At 41.8% G+C, this 17,990-nt stretch overlaps 1 protein-coding gene across 1 annotated transcript in view; it reads left to right on the top strand.

Annotated features, from left to right (window-relative positions):
* Positions 1-15,511, top strand: part of LOC122788066 (supervillin-like) — a 1,698,127-nt gene extending 1,682,616 nt beyond the window's left edge. The window contains exon 31 of the mRNA XM_044054988.1: positions 15,327-15,511. Within this exon, the coding sequence (XP_043910923.1) occupies positions 15,327-15,511 (185 nt within the window). The remainder of the gene's footprint in view (positions 1-15,326) is intronic.
* The last annotated feature ends 2,479 nt before the right edge of the window (positions 15,512-17,990 follow it).

Raw genomic sequence — 17,990 nt, forward strand, 5'->3', positions numbered from 1 at the left:
GTCTTGAGCCAGTGTGCTAAAGATGTTTGTGTTCTGGAGTTATTAATCTTTCTAAACTCGTGTGTTATCGTGGGTAGTCACTTACTTTGTGTTTAGCACTCTGCAATTGCACCTCTTCATGTTCTGTGAGATTCCCCGTTAAACAACAATTTAACCGTTGTCAGTTCTTCTATGTAATTATTGTTACTTCTTAACCATATCTCTTTTTATTTTATTTCCACTCTGTTTTTAAAGTCCACTTTAATTTTATCCCACTCCCTACCTATATTTTCAGAAGAAATTTCTATCTTTTCTAATAACTCCCAAATAATTTCCACTACCCATTCCTTAAATTCCTCTCTCTTTAACAGATAGGTGGGGAAATGCCAGTGTTTCATTTTTTATTTAATTACTCTGCATTTTTATTTTAGTTATTATTGGCATGTGATCTGAAATCGTTATTGGATGCATATCAAAACTTTCAATTAAATGCACGTGTTCTGGTGCAATATAATTTCTTTCTAGCCTGTCCCAGTTTTTGTACCTTTGGGAATAATATATAAATTTTCTCAGAACTCCTACCTCTGAATTTACATCTTCCATACCAATATCTACCCTCTTTTGTTGCATCTTCCCTTCTAGGCACCCCACTGTTGCAAATCAAATTCCAGTCCCCACCTATAAGTAAATATTCCTTGCTGAAAGCTGATTATTTCTCTCAGAATTTTCTTAAGCTCCATTATAGCAGTTTCAGGTGGAATGTAAATACATGTGAGTGCAATCCTCCTCCCTTCCCATTAGCCCCTTAGTGCTACAAATCTATCACTATCAGAGGTCCTGTCACAATTAATGTAAGTACTCACCTTTTTCTTTGTCCCAGATATTCGACTGAATATCCATCCTGAATTATTTATTTATCAAATTCGCATGCTCAGTTCTTTCTAAATGTCTCGTATAGCATAGCTATTTGCACTCTGCATTTCTAATGTAATTCACTAAGCAATGTCTTTCATCCTGTTAAGGGTCGCCACAGTGGGTCACCTGTATGCAGATTGGCAGTGGAGGTTTTACAGTGTCAGGTTGCCAGCCCGGTGCCCAGCCTTCACAGAAGACACACACACACCCCTACCTACATGTCTTTATAACTCACTCGACTGCAAGAGGACATGCAGACTCCACACAGAAGGCACTCCAGCTGAGAAATGAACTGGAGAACCTCTTGTGGTCAGGCAACAACACTAACTGCTGCACTACTGCGGCTGACATCATTTCTAATATAGTTTAGTACTCTTTCTTTTTATATGTCTGTGAGACCATTCACATTTAAAGATAATATGGAAAGTGTCATTATGATAAGAATTATTATTCCCACCTGTTGTGTATAACAATTTTTTAAATGTCTAGTCTCAGCTTTTATGTTACTTGCATATGCTAATGTTTGACAGGTTGATCTTTTGTATAGTTGTTTCTTGTCATATCCATTTGGACCAATGTCACATCTTACAAGACATTTTGTTTTAATGAAACCCCCCAAAAACACACACCCCAAAACACCTCCAAAACCTATCAACTTAATACTAACACACAAAACTATGTACATCTTGAAATAATGAAGTTTAATGCTCCTAGTAGGAATAATTATCTCAGACTGACAGCTACGCTCACAGGCTTGTATTTACCTATAATGAAGGTTATCCATGCTAAGATGCACAGCACAGCCTGTGCTTCTACTTCCACTAAGTGCTGTCTGTTTTTGTCTTATCTTTATTCCTCTCCCAAATGAAGAAAGCAATTTTAATGCTATCAGAAATATTATCTCCTAGCCACTGAAAGATGTATTCTATTTTTATTGCCCCATTATCAAATTGTCTCCATAGAAACCTGAGAACCAGATAACACAGTTGCATTCCACTACACATACTGCACTGTAACCATGTGGTCCTAGTGGGAAATACTATTCAGAATTCATCAAGTTCAGTGTTCTTTTATTTATTTGCTTCCCCTTAAAATTTATTAAATCAAGACAAGGGCCTTAATCCAGTCATGTCCCTATGCAAAAATGAGAAAAGACGTATCGGATTTATAGGTTCATAGGACCGTAGGACAATATTAGGCTATTGGCCCAGAGACCCTTATAAGCCTAGCCAAGAATTTCATCCATGTTCCCTCAAAGTCAGCACCTGTTTTTCGTATCCAGCAGGGCCACAGGTGGGATCACAGATGTGTATTCTGTTTCCCATTCAGTCGTCCAGATTCCTCTTAGAGGGCTAGTGAGGTACACCGCTTGACATGGAGAGGGATTTCCTTTTATCCTGCTCTTTTGTCCCAACTCGCTTCCCACTTTACACTGCAGTGCCTACACTTCTTAAAACTGAACAAGAAAGAACGAGAAAGAAGAAAAAAATAGGGGCACCAGTTTGCTTGCATTAAATATTTGAGAGTATAACAGGAATATTCTGAACCCTTGATGCAGTAAAGCTGCATGGTATGTGAGGCCAGTGTGTGCCACCTAGCTGAGTCCCTCAGGAAACAGAATTTTTCTTTCATAGTAGCAATAGTGAGATTCATCTCTGTATTTAGCCAGAAGTCGCTAGGAGATCTGGTCAGGATATATGGTGCCATAGTTTCAGCCTATATATTGTAAAATAATGCAAAATTTACTTTTCATATCTACGTCTGTGTAAATAAGGATGCATATTATTTGTCACCGTTACCCTGCACAACTGGATCCACATCTCAACTTGGAATCAGAACTCTGTAGGACAAAACAGTTAATGAAACTAAACTGAAGAAACAGTGAGAATTAAGAGAGGAGGCAAAAATATTGACCTGAGTCTTCTACTGTTATGGTGACTGTTGCACACAGGTCCTGTGTAATATGCCATTATTGTTGTCCTCACGACCACCGAATGAGGTGGAGTTGAATCCCAAGCTGCAAGGTCAAGGCCTAGACAGACGATTGTGGCAACAAAACCCCTGATAGGCTTATACATGAAGCCCAGCTTGTGATGCTTGTAAGTGTGAACCACATGCTACACAAAGTGGGTGGTGGCAGGAAAGCTGGCCACAGATGCAGCAGTGTAATGGTCTCAGAGATTACCTGCTTAAGGAATCATGTCACTGTTATTTATTTATTTAACTTTTGTTTACTGGGAAAGTCCGACTACTACAGAGCCTATTTTCAGTGGAGGTCTTGGATGAAATGCTCCAAATACATGTCTTTGGAATGTGGGAGGAAACCCATGTGAACGCACGGAGGATACGCAGACTCCACACAGAACCCACCCCAGCTGAGAATCAAACCAGAGGACATCTTGCTGTGAGGCGACAGTGCTAACTGCTGCATCACTGCGCCACCCTATTAATATATATAATCAACAGTCAGATATTTTTTTTTGCCTAAGTGGAGTACTCAGTTTACTAGATGCAAACTACACCAAAAAAAGTTATCCTGACTTGAAAATCTCTCTTAATATTTAGAAGCCTTCTAGGGTTAACACAGTATAGCATCTTATCTGTTGTGTCCCCCTAATTCTACATAAGGTTAAAAATGAATGGGTTGCATAATTCAAATAAGTATCGCAAATAATCTAATAGAAGTAATTCCCAATGTATCATCTGAATAAGCACTTTCATTTTATTTTAATTATAAAACTTCTTCAGAATACAAATATTTAAAACCAATGAGTTTAAATAGTAAAGCCATTTGGAAAAGTCACATTGCAAAACCTCTCAACAACAAATCTAGCAATTTCCCAAACACAACAAATGTACAGGTATGGTCCAAAGTTTTAATATAAAACAACAAAATTCTCACAGTGGCACAGTAACAAAAAAGCACTCTAGCACCTCGGGTTCACATAAGCCTTCAAGGAGTACATTCAGTACAAAAAACATTTGCCTTATATAACCCACAGTTGCCAATTAAACAATTAATATACAATTACATAAACTTTTAGATACAGTTCCAACTTATTTAAATAACGCATTTCCAACAGCAGTCTGTATTCAGACCCTGTGTAATTAAAGTACCATATTTTAAAATAAAAAGTGTTTCTTTATACATTAACAAATTTCTGACATAATCACTATCCCTTTCTCCCTGTATTTGTCTAAAATAGTGGTACTTTTTAAAATGTTGAGCTAATGGACTTTTCATTTTGCCTAACCTTATATCTCTCAAGTGTTCTAATAATCTCTTTTTAAACATTTGTTTAGTTTGACCTATATAATATTCATCACAACTACGCTTAATAGCATAAATCACCCTTTCAGTAGTACATTGATATTCCCCTACCATCTGGCATTTAATATTATTCATTTTAGAAAATGTTTGCACTATATATTCACATCTTGTACAACCCCCACATGGCTTAGTTCCCTTTATTTGAATCTGCTGCAGCAACGTACCATCAGGTCTCTTACATTTAGTATGTTCTAGCATATCCCTCAGACTTTTTCCTTTTTTATATGAAAAAACAGGACTTTGTTGTGCCAATCCTTCTAACTCATAAAATCTAGACAGAAATGTCCAGTAGTGTCCAATAATATGCTTTACATTATTACTTAAAATATTATACGTCATAACGGTTAAAAAAACTATTATTTGTTACATCTTTCTTCTTGCTGTAAGGAAAACCATGCACACCATATTGTTATTATTACCATATCTTTCTCTTTTTATTCTATTGACACCTCTCTGTTACCTGCCTATCATATTTTCTTTCAGTGAAGATGTCCGCGAAGATTCAGCAGCAGGCATCTGCGGAGTCCTTTTCTGAGTCCTCCATACCACAGGCTTCCACTTCTTCTTCTTCTGACCCTCTGCCAGTCGCTGCCTTGGATGGATCCAGAGCCGCTAAGCAGGCGCCAGCTTCTGAGGCCTCTTTTCTCTGCCCAGAGACCAGATCCAGACTGACGACCTTGATCCAGACTTCTGCGCTGGCTAGGCCCCCTGAGTCCCTAGCAGGCCATCCAGCCGAAAATCTACTCCAAAGCAAGTGCTGGCCTCCCATCAAATGCCTCAGGCTCAGATGGTTAAAATGGACAGTGATCTCTTGACCCCTTATTAAGGGCTCTCAGCCACCTCCTTCTAAGAGGGCTAGGGAATTGTCCCCAGAAGTTTTGTCTGCCTCAGATGTTGAGGTTTCCAGCAACTCTGCTGATGAAGAGAGAAACTCTCCACTTTTTTCTGGTTTTGAGGATTCTGATGCAGAAGACTCCATTCCTTCTGCCTCCCCTCCAGAAGATTTTTCTTTTGGAGATGCTCTGAATACTCTTAGGGAGCATTTCAAATGGGAAAGTCAGGACTACTCTCAGTCTAAGAAAAGGATTAGGGAATTCCTGGATTTGCCACAGCATAAGCCTTTGGCTATCCCTCCAGTTTTGGAAGTTGTTGATGGTTTCATGGAGAATTCCTTGACTCCTAATTTTGTTCCTCCTGCTCCCAGAAAGCCTGACCGGTATTATAGAGTTCCTGATTCCCATCGGTTCCTTTTCAAGAATCCTACTGCTGATCCAGAGATTATTTCTCAGGGCCCTAAGGGTGTTAAAGCCATGGTTGCTAAAAATCCTGTTCCTTCTGACAGGGAATCTAGGGCCTTGGATAGATGGGGTAAAAAGGTTTATACTTCTTCCACCCTGGCGATTAGGTCTGTTAATTGTCTCTTTCATATGCTTAAGTATCAGCAGCATACTTTGGAGGCCATTAAGGCTAAAATTGCTGGTGTTCCTTCCCTGATGGAGAGCAAGGACATGCATGATTTATTGAATTCTGGTGTTCCTTCCCTGAAGGAGAGTAAGGACAGGCATGATTTATTGAATTCTGGTGTTCCTTCCCTGATGGAGAGCAAGGACATGCATGATTTATTGAATTCTGGTGTTCCTTCCCTGAAGGAGAGTAAGGACATGCATGATTTATTGAATTCTGGTGTTCCTTCCCTGATGGAGAGCAAGGACATGCATGATTCATTGAATTCTGGTGTTCCTTCCATGATGGAGAGTAAGGACATGCATGGTTTATTGAATTCTGGTGTTCCTTCCCTGATGGAGAGTAAGGACATGCATGATTTATTGAATTCTGGTGTTCCTTCCCTGATGGAGAGTAAGGACATGCATGATTTATTGAATTCTGGTGTTCCTTCCCTGATGAACAGTAGGGACGTGCATGATTTATTGAATGCTGGTGTTCCTTCCCTGATGGAGAGTAAGGACATGCATGATTTATTGAATTCTGGTGTCCCTTCCCTGATGGAGAGTAAGGACATGCATGATTTATTGAATTCTGGTGTTCCTTCCCTGATGGAGAGTAAGGACGTGCATGATTTATTGAATTCTGGTGTTCCTTCCCTGATGGAGAGTAAGGACATGCATGATTTATTGATTTCTGGTGTTCCTTCCCTGATGGAGAGTAAGGACATGCATGATTTATTGAATTCTGGTGTTCCTTCCCTGATGGAGAGTAAGGACATGCATGATTTATTGAATTCTGGTGTTCCTTCCCTGATGGAGAGTAAGGACATGCATGATTTATTGAATTCTGGTGTCCCTTCCCTGATGGAGAGTAAGGACATGCATGATTTATTGAATTCTGGTGTTCCTTCCCTGATGGAGAGTAAGGACGTGCATGATTTATTGAATTCTGGTGTTCCTTCCCTGATAGAGAGTAAGGACATGCATGATTTATTGATTTCTGGTGCTCCTTCCCTGATGGAGAGTAAGGACATGCATGATTTAGTGAATTCTGGTGTTCCTTCCCTGATGGAGAGTAAGGACATGCATGATTTATTGAATTCTGGTGTTCCTTCCCTGATGGAGAGTAAGGACATGCATGATTTATTGAATTCTGGTATTCCTTCCCTGATGGAGAGTAAGGACGTGCATGATTTATTGACTTCTGGTGTTCCTTCCCTGATGGAGAGTAAGGACATGCATGATTTATTGAATTCTGGTGTTCTGTCCCTGATGGAGAGTAAGGACATGCATGATTCATTGAATTCTGGTGTTCCTTCCATGATGGAGAGTAAGGACATGCATGGTTTATTGAATTCTGGTGTTCCTTCCCTGATGGAGAGTAAGGACATGCATGATTTATTGAATTCTGGTGTTCCTTCCCTGATGGAGAGTAAGGACATGCATGATTTATTGAATTCTGGTGTTCCTTCCCTGATGGAGAGTAAGGACGTGCATGATTTATTGAATTCTGGTGTTCCTTCCCTGATGGAGAGTAAGGACGTGGATGATTTATTGAATTCTGGTGTCCCTTCCCTGATGGAGAGTAAGGACATGCATGATTTATTGAATTCTGGTGTTCCTTCCCTGATGGAGAGTAAGGACATGCATGATTTATTGAATTCTGGTGTTCCTTCCCTGATGGAGAGTAAGGACATGCATGATTTATTGAATTCTGGTGTTCCTTCCCTGATGGAGAGCAAGGACATGCATGATTTATTGAATTCTGGTGTTCCTTCCTTGATGGAGAGTAAGGACATGCATGATTTATTGAATTCTGGTGTTCCTTCCCTGATGGAGAGTAAGGACATGCATGATTTATTGAATTCTGGTGTTCCTTCCCTGATGGAGAGTAAGGACGTGCATGATTTATTGAATTCTGGTGTTCCTTCCCTGATGGAGAGTAAGGACGTGCGTGATTTATTGAATTCTGGTGTTTCCTCTCTGATGGAGAGTTAGGACATGCGTGATTTATTGAATTCTGGTGTTCCTTCCCTGATGGAGAGTAAGGACATGCAAGATTTATTGACTGCTGGTGTTCCTTCCCTGATGGAGAGTAAGGACATGCATGATTTATTGAATTCTGGTGTTCCTTCCCTGATAGAGAGTAAGGACGTGCATGATTTATTGAATTCTGGTGTTCCTTCCATGATGGAGAGTAAGAACATGCATGATTTATTGAATTCTGGTGTTCCTTCCCTGATGGAGTGTAAGGACATGCATGATTTATTGAATTCTGGTGTTCCTTCCCTGATGAACAGTAGGGACATGCATGATTTATTGAATTCTGGTGTTCCTTCCCTGATGGAGAGTAAGGACATGCATGATTTATTGAATTCTGGTGTTCCTTCCCTGATGGAGAGTAAGGACATGCATGATTTATTGAATTCTGGTGTTCCTTCCTGATGGAGAGTAAGGACATGTATGATTTATTGAATTCTGGTGTCCCTGATGGAGAGTAAGGACATGCATGATTTATTGAATTCTGGTGTTCCTTCCCTGATGGAGAGTAAGGACATGCATGATTTATTGAATTCTGGTGTTCCTTCCCTGATGGAGAGTAAGGACGTGCATGATTTATTGACTTCTGGTGTTCCTTCCCTGATGGAGAGTAAGGACATGCATGATTTATTGATTTCTGGTGTTCCTTCCCTGATGGAGAGTAAGGACATGCATGATTTATTGAATTCTGGTGTTCCTTCCCTGATGGAGAGCAAGGACATGCATGATTTATTGAATTCTGGTGTTCCTTCCCTGATGGAGAGTTAGGACATGCAAGATTTATTGACTGCTGGTGTTCCTTCCCTGATGGAGAGTAAGGACATGCATGATTTATTGAATTCTGGTGTTCCTTCCCTGATGGAGTGTAAGGACATGCATGATTTATTGAATTCTGGTGTTCCTTCCATGATGGAGAGTAAGAACATGCATGATTTATTGAATTCTGGTGCTCCTTCCCTGATGGAGAGTAAGGACATGCATGATTTATTGAATTCTGCCTCTCTTGTCACTAAACATTCTCCACATTGTGGTTTCAACACTTTGGAGGCTTCTTGCAGGGCAGCAGGCACTGGTTCTGTCATTAGAAGACATGCTTGGCTCAGGGAACAGCCCCTTTCTGAACCTGTCAAATCTAAATTACTGGATGTGCCTTTGCACAAGGACAATCTTTTTGGTAGCAAAGCAGAAGAGGTGTTGAAAAAGTTGGAGGATAAGGCCAAATCTGTGCAAACTGTTAAGGACTTTCTGCAAGTTCAGCCTTCTCGTTTTAGTAGACATTACCTTTCTAAGAACTGGACTTTTCCTGACCCTAGTAAACAGGGTTGCACTAGGCCTAGGGGTTACTGGTCTTCTAGGGGACAGACTTCCACACATCAAAAGGCTAAGCACTGGCAGGCTTCCTCTTCAAAATTGGGAAGTTCTAAGCAAACTTCCCAGAGCAAGCATTCCGAATGACTCCGGCCTTCACCTGCTTGCCTCTGTCGGCCCAGGATTTTCTTTGGGGGGAAGGTTAGCCATGTTTGCAGATGTCTGGTACACCATCACAGATGACAAATGGGTGCTCAAAAAAGTATCCCAGAGCTACAAGTTCTCCTTTTCCACCTTCCCTGTCCACCAGTGATACCCAGATATCCCCCCCGAATCAAAGGGCAGAAGCAGAAAAACAAGTTTCTTCTTTACTAAACCTGGGAGCAGTAGAGCCAGTTCCTGCACTACAGATAGGCCAGGGTTTCTACTCAAGATTTTTCCTGGTCCCCAAAAATGGGGGTACCTGGCACCCTATTCCAGATTTGTTCATTCTAAACACTTTTCTGGTGATTCCCAAATTCAAAATGCTCACTCTTCAGCAGTTGCTGCCAATGCTGGCCAAGGATTCCTGGCTGGTGGCTTTGGATCTCAAAGAAGCTTCTCTGCACATCCCAGTAAGGGAAAGCTGCAGCAGTTCCTTCGCTTCAGGGCGGGGACAGGCACTTCCAATTCTCTGCACTGCCCTTTGGCTTATCTACTGCTCCCAGAGTTTTACCAAATGCCTGGCTCCAGTCATTGCTTTTTGCAGGGAAAGAAACATTCAAATTTACCCTTACTTGGACGATTGTCTTATTCAGGCAAACTCTCCAGACCAACTTCTAAAGGATTTGGACTTTGTAAAGAACTTTTCTCACCTCTTTGGGCTACACCATCAATAAAAAGAAGTCAAAATTGGTACCCACCAGGGAGATTGTATTGCTGGGAGCGAGTCTGAACACAGTCACCCAGAGGGTATTCCTCCCTCAAGAGAAACAAATGGATCTTTCAAATTACTTCAGAAATTAGGCAAGCATGACCCTGTTCTCTGCAAGGCAATTCCTGCAAGCCCTGGGATTCATGGCTACATGTATTCTGATATTTCCATATGCCAGACTACATATGAGGAAAATACAATGGTACCTCAAAAACCTTTGGTGTCAACACACACAGGATTTAGACTTGATGCTTCCTCTTATTCCCTGCCTGTGGATGGAATTCCTGTGGTGGGCGACGGCCTGTGCACAGAACAAAGGCCAGCCTTTCTGTCCACCTCCTGCCAGCCAGAGTCTTTATCACAGATGCCTTGAACTATGCTTGGGGAGCACATTTAGAGGGCAGATGCATTCATGGGACTTGGAACTCTCAACAGGTTAATTTGCACATAAATCTGAAGGAACTGATGGCAGTCCAGCAGGCCTTAATGGCTTTCAGACGTCTTCTCTCTCCTGGTACTCTTCTGGTCAGGACAGACAACACCACAATCATGTGGTACATCAACAAGCAGGGAGGGATGCACTCTTACTCCCTGTGGAGACAAACATCATACTATGGTCCATAGCAGCATCCATGGGCATTCATCTGATAGCTCAGTGTCTTCTAGGAAGGCTCAGCACCTTGACAGACCGGTTGAGCAGGCAGGTCCTGGATCCTCAAGAGTGGCAACTAAACAAGACCATCTTCTATCGCATCATTCAGCGTTGGGGCACTCCCCAGGTGGATCTCTTTCTTCTCCGACCAGCCACCTTCTTCCAACCTTTTGCACCAGGGATCATCACGACAAAGCTTGGAAAGTGGATGGTCTGTCCTTCCCCTTGACACAGCTATCGATCTATGCATTCCCTCCTCTGCCTCTTCTTCCCAGAGTGCTGATAAAGATAAGGGACGAAAAACCAAGGGCCATCATCATAGCTCCAGACTGGCCCAGGCAGCATTGTTATCCACTACTTCACAGTCTCTCCCAGTCTAAGTTTTGACATCTTCCCCTGATACCAGATCTCTTGGTTCAGGAGGGGAGAAAAATTCTGCATCCTCACCTTCAGACTCTGCATTTGGCAGCCTGGCTCATAATTTAAACCTTTCCCAACAGGTGGTTGAGGTCCTTCGTGAGGCCAGGAGACCTAGCACTAGGAAATCTTACGTGGATAAGTGGAAAGATTCTCCATTTGGATGCAGATTAAAGGGGGAAGACCCTCCTCTTCCTCTTATTCTTGACTATCTGGCCGGCTTGCTTAATGGTGGACTTTCCTTTTCTTCTATCAAGATTCGTGCTTCAGCTGTTTCTGCTCATTGTTCCTTTTGAGCATCCCATTTTCTCTCATCCCTTGATGAAAGAGTTCCTCAGGGGAGCTAGCAATTTAAAGCCTCCCAGAAGGGCACCTACTCCTGCTTGGGATCTCAGTTTTGTACTTGAGAAACTTACTCTGCCTCATTTTGAACCAGCTGCCTCAGTAGACCTGAAGTTTCTCTCTTGGAAAACTGTCTTTCTCTTGGCTATTACTTCAGCTACAAGAGTTTCTGAGCTGCAGGCCTTAATGGTGGTAGAGCCTTTTATCATCTTCCATGTGGATCAGGTTTCTCTTCAAACTAATCCCTCCTTTATGCCTAAGGTGGTTTCTAGCCTGACTCTTAAAACAGTCTATCCACCTGCCTACCTTCTTTCCTAATCCTCAGAATAAAGGGGAAATGTTACTGCATTCCCTGGGTGTGCTTAGACAGCTTAGATTTTACCTGGACAGGACTAAACCTTTTTGAAAGTTGGATAAGTTGTTGGTCAGTTTTGCTCCTGAAGCTCATGGCAAAGCTATTTCTAAACAGACCATTTCTAAGTGGATTGCTCATTATATTCACTTTTGTTACTTACAGCATGGTAAGGTGCCTCCTCATAGTATTAGGACCCATTCTACTAGGGCAGCCTGTACCTCAGCAGCTTTTTTAAGAGGTGAACCTACTAGGGACATCCTGGAAGCAGCTACCTGGACTTCTGTCCACACTTTCACTAAACATTACAATTTACCCTTGTTTTCTAAGTCCAGGGCTGGTTTTGCCACTGCAGTGTTGCAGGGCATCCTTACCAACCCTTAATCAGTGGGTGTTCCTTCTCCCTTTTGTTTTCCTCCTGGGCTTTGGGAATCAACCCATATTGTAAGGACTGCAACAGTGCAACACGATGAACATAGTACAGTTGTGTACACTTACCATAAATAAAGATGTTCGAGTGTATTCACTGTTGCAGTCCTGGTTTCCCCCCCTTCCATCCTAGGGCACAGACTGGATTTTATTTTCCTAGTCTAGGGGGCTCCTGACAGTTGAGGCAAGAAAAACTGAGGAAATGGCGTTGGCTGCCTTCTTTTGTACCTGACGTCAGGCCTAATCCGAAGGCAACCAATGTCATATACCAAGGACTTCTGGCCGACTGTGGGCTACCGGGAGCTGGATAACCCATTTTGTAAGGACTGCAACAGTGAATACACTCGAACATCTACATTTGTGGTAAGTGTACACAACTGTACTTTCTCCTTTCTTTTGGAATTAGCCAGGGGCAATTACCACAGGCTTCCTCACAGACTAGATCTTCTCACAAGAACAGGGGTGTTTAAACACCATGGCACCAATCAACTTCAACTGACTGCCTGGATGATAGGGCCTTAAATACTCTTACGTACCTGTTTACTGAGGACGTGCAGCAGGTACTACTGGAGGCAGGAAAGCCGCTACTATAAAATCATGTCTTAGCAAATGGAAAAGGTTTCCTTGTTAGTGCCAACAACATAACCAGCACCCATTCAGGGCTAGTGTTCGCTGGTTTAACAATATATGTGTTGGCTACTTTCCTGTGGTCTGTCTTGCTCCTTTGTCAGGATTCACTGTCAGTCATTTCAGCATGTTTGCAAATGGATCCTCCCCTTTCAAGGCATTCCTATGTCAAAATGTTTTTGAAAGTGTTTTTGCAAAAGAGACCGCCAAGAAAACCGCTGGCTTCTCCTTGGGATCTAAAGTTTGTGTTAGATAGGTTAACACTTGCTCCATTTGAATCAGCTAGCCTTGCTGACTAGAAGTTCTTAATGTGGAAAACCATTTTACTGGTTGCTCTGCCCCCTGCAAGAAGAGTATCTGAGTTGCAAGCTCTTATGGTAGGTCAGCCCAATCTCATTTTGCACAAAGACAGGGTTTCCATGAGAAGTAAAGTTGTATGCCCTTTATGCCTAAAGTGGCATCTGGGTGTACTTTAAGCCAGATCATCCATATCCCTGTGCTTTTTGTTGAACCTCAAAATATGGGAGAAAGGATACTGCATACATTGGATGTCCACAGACAAGTTGGGTACTATTTTGATAGAACTGATCTTTCAGAACTTCTCATCAGTTGTTCATTTCTTTGGAAGGTAAGAAGAAGGGACTTTCTCTGTCAAAGCAGACCATTTCCAAATGGTTGTCTTGGGATATTACCTTTTGCTATTCCCACCACAACAAAACAACTACGTCCAGGGACAAGGAACATTCTACCAGGTCCTTTGCTTCATCAATGGCTTTTTGGAAAGGGTTGGACTCCAGAAGTATTCGAGAAGCAGCAACTTGGTCCTGTATACATAGTTTTACGAAACAGTACAAGCTTCTTACACATGTTACAACAGATGGTTTATTAGGGAAGATACCTTTTATTGTTACCAATGTCAGCTCTGTGAGGTAAAGGGAGAAACAAAGCTGGCTCAACAAGTGTCATATGCCGCCATTCTGAGACCAAAAAGAAAGTGATCAGCATATTAGATTGTAATCCATGTGTTGTCCCCCCCCCCATCTCTTTCATTGAAAGGCAAAAAAAAAAAAAAAAAAAAAAAACATTCTTTCTACTGACATACCAACCAAGTGGCCAGATGCATGACACACACCACCACCTTAGCCATTCAGCTCCTGTTTCTACGCTGTGCTCCCAATTCTCCTTCAACACATTTTATTTAAAAAAAATAATTTGTTCTTTCCAACTGTAGCAAACTGGTTGCTACAGTTTATATCCTTCCTGCATGAAGGACTACAGCGCTCATGTATTAGTTTAAAAATAAATAAATTATTCTTTTAAACTATGCAAGAGGAATGAATGGACAACAGTTGAGGGGGTCTGATGGTCAGAAGGCAGTGAGGGTAAAAAGCACCAAAGGAAAACCACTTGGGAAGCTAATCTTTGGGAGAGGATGCTACTACCACTCTACTGTAGAACACGATACTTATCACATGTGCCACAGCTTAAGTCTGGAGGATGCACAAACACACACACACACACACACACACACACACACACACACACACACACACACACGTTGGATGGTGTGGGATTAGAACCCCTACATATCTATTAATACACACTGTAGCTTGCAGCACTTATCGTATGCACCACGGAGTGACGGATGACAGATACTGGGGCAAAACTGCAAAAATACTTTTACTGCTATCCCTTGGGAATTTGGGGGTAGTTAAGCAGCAGAAAACTCCGCTGTAGAGTTAAAGCAAGAGTGGCGCTGTGCACATTTTGCTACAGGAAGTACCCCACACCAGGCATGACGTTACTCCTGCCTCACTTAAGGGACTGCATTAAATGTTATTTCAGAAAGATGTTTTAAAATGCCTAATTAAGGGAAGGCATATCTACTAAAACTGAAGGTTTATGTAGAGCGGCTCACACAATCAGTAAGTCGAGCCGCGTGCACTTCAGTGTTCAAGTAATTCTGTCACATCTTTGGACTGCTGTAATTGTTTTACCATTTATGGGATTTGATGATTTCATAAACAAGCTTTAGTTATGCAGGCAACATTTCATTCTTTCATGTCCTACTAGTTTTCTAACAAAGTAGTGCGGAGTCAGTATACAGTGAACGTAGCTGTACCTTTTTATTACGAAGAGGCAATAAACCCTGTGCTTTATACATACTTGTTAGAATTTATTTCAGGTCATGTATACTGCTGCATGGTATATTCACACAATTTTGAAAATGCATCTTTGTTAAATGAATTTTGTTTAATAGATCTTTAAATAAAATGCTCATCTTTGATTTTTTTTACTTCAGTTGTGAGAGATTGTAGAACCTTTATTCTTATCCTAGCTTTTCTCAGCTGTACTTGAATGACATTTTAGGTAAATGTGATTAACAAATCTGCTTCTTTTCTGGATTACAATGTCTTGTGATTTGCATTTACTGAAACATGACTGTTTGAGAAAGTTCCAGTTTTGCTAATACCCTGACGTGCTGTATCATTCTGAATAATACCTATTTGTTGATTATTCTGTTTTCTAATCTGCTGCATTTGCTTTTTTTATACACCCCACCCCCAACCCTGCAGCTCTTTTCCTGGTAGATAATCGCTTGGAGGTGTACCTGTGGCAAGGTTTCTGGCCTGAGGGTACAGAAATTGCTGGATCAGCACAAACGCGGTGGGATATGGAGAGGAAATGTGCCATGGAAACAGTGCTGCAATACTGCAAAGGTGGGAAATCCATATTTTCAGAACACAGCGTAGAACTGTAAAAGATAAAAAGATTCAGTATGAGAATTAGTATAAAATGTAGTGCGTCGCCTCTGAATATGAACAGCTTTCCAAGTTCTTCAGAGTATCACTAGACATATTAATTATTGTAAACATTAATCATGTCTTTAAAATGACAGCATTTTAATTCAGCATTATGCTAAGTTTATATTTTGTTCTGAATATTCATGTTTTCATGTGGTATATTGTAAACAGCCAAAAAGGTACATTCAAGAAACATTCTGTTTTGAATTGGTTAAATTTAGATAATGTTATGGAATAAAGCCCTAGCTACGGAGCAGGCAACCAGGGTTTGAATACCAGCTCATGAATCTCAGGCTTTGGCATGGGGGGATTGGGTGTTCCCATCCTGGGAAAGGGTACTCGGGCACACATTATGTTAAGATCCCTAGCTAAGGCTGGGGACTCATGAAAGAGATTGTCTAATGGAAGTGGGGCAGGGTCGAGTCTCTACTCATGTGGGATGATATACCAGCATTCCTTGTTCCGGAGATAGATGAGGCATAAATCCAAAAACTCCCAGCTCCTGTATAATGGTGTACCAGAATCCTCTATCCTCACTGGCCCTGGATGTGGATTGTGGTTATCCCAAGGGAGGCTATGGCAGGTCCGGTAAACTAGTAAGAGAAAACCTGTGTGTGTGTGCGTGTGTGTGTGTGCGTGTGTGTCTGTGCGTGTGTGTCTGTGTGTGTGTGTGTCTGTGTCTGTGTGTGTGATCAACTGGTAGAGCAAAAAATAAGTTAAAAAAAAGAATTGATTAAATTTGTGTTTAACCCCAACTATCTGGCCAGCAAATCCGAAGAATCCAATGTGCAATATGCATGAACTTGTGATTAACTGCTACAGTAGTGCAGTGTAATGCACAAGTTCAGTGCATCAGTGCATCTCACCCCCCTGCACTTGTGCATTAAAAGCATCTCAAACACATTCCTGGAATGTACATCTACTCTTGTGAAATGGGTAAATGGACTTTGTTCATAGGTAGGTACTAGGCGATTGGCCCTAGGGCCTATATAAGCCTAGCCAAAAATGTACCCTGGCTTTCGCCACCCAAGAAAATTATTTTTCTGTGCCCCTGTCGAGCAGAGGCACAGAAGTGATCCCTGGGGTGAATTTCCTATTTCCCATCCAATCATCAAGATTTTTCTTGAAGAGTGCTAATGAGGAGCTTTGTTTGATATAGATAGGTAGTTTGTTCCAGAGTATGGGGAAGTCTCTGGGACAGGAATCTATCCCTCCGGCATGTTCTGTTTATTGTGGTGACAAGGTTTAGGTCCCTAGAGTGTGTAGCTTGGAGGAATTGGGATTTCTTTAAGTGGAGCATGTCCAACAGCTCTGGGTTTGACATAGCTTTGTATGTTAGGCAGAGATCGCCTCTGAGTAGGCGATATGCGACGGAGTAAAGCTGGAGTTTTTTGAGACTGTCTGCGTAACACATCTGTTTGAGGCCAGTAATCCTCTTTGTGAGGTATTTCTGTGGCCTTTCCAGTTGTTGTAGATGTCTTGTGAGGTATATACCAAAAGGGGCGTTGTCCTGTATAATGCATCTAATGAGTGATGAGTAGAGGCGAACAATGACCTCTTTTTTTCTGGATGAGAAACCTTTTGTGATGAGGTGAGCCATGTAGAAGGATTTCCTGACCACTGTGGTGATGTGATTATCAAAGGAGTGACTACTGTCCACCTGTGTAACAAGGTCTCATCACATTTTCGACGTTAAGTAGAGTACCAGCTATGTGGTAGTTCATGGGTACAGAGTTTTTACTCTCTTTGGCATTGAGCTTCAGGCCATGGCTTTTTACACCAGGTATCTGTCTCATTGAGGCCCTTTTGTAGTATGTCCACATGGTTAGGAGTTTCGATTATGGCTCCTAGTTTGCAGTCATCTGCAAACTTTGTTAGCCAAAGACCTTCTGTATTAGCCTGTACTTCAGAAAAGTAGATACCAAACAGGAGAGGACCCAGGACTGAACCCTGTGGTACTCCACTTGTCACTGGTCTGAAGTCAGATTTGGTGCCCGCTACTATCACAGTGTGGGTTCTGTTTGTGAGCCAGTTGGTAAACCCATCTTGTGACATAGGGATTTATACCTAGTTTATTGAGCTTATCTGTAATTCCAGAGTGGGGGATGGTGTTGAAAGCCTTGGCGAGATCTAGATAAGCTGTGTGAACCACTTTACCCATATCTATGGCTTTGGTGACTGCTTCAAAGAAGTCAATCAGGTTTAGGAGACATGATCTGCCTTTTACAAATCCAAACTGGATAGGGTCCAGAGTTTGGAGATTACCAATGTCTTTGTTTATGAGTTCCATGATGATACGTTCCATGGCCTTGCAGACCAGGCAGGTCAGGATAATGGTGCAGTAGTTCCCGGGGTCCATCATGGCTCCCCCTTTGTGGAGTGGGATAACCGTTGCGGTGCGCCATTCAGTGGGCACAAAGCCTGAGGTGAGGCTAT

Source organism: Protopterus annectens, chromosome 13.part0 (genome assembly GCF_019279795.1).
Source record: "Protopterus annectens isolate FY-2018-M chromosome 13.part0, PAN1.0, whole genome shotgun sequence".
In the NCBI taxonomy this organism is placed as follows: domain Eukaryota; kingdom Metazoa; phylum Chordata; order Ceratodontiformes; family Protopteridae; genus Protopterus; species Protopterus annectens.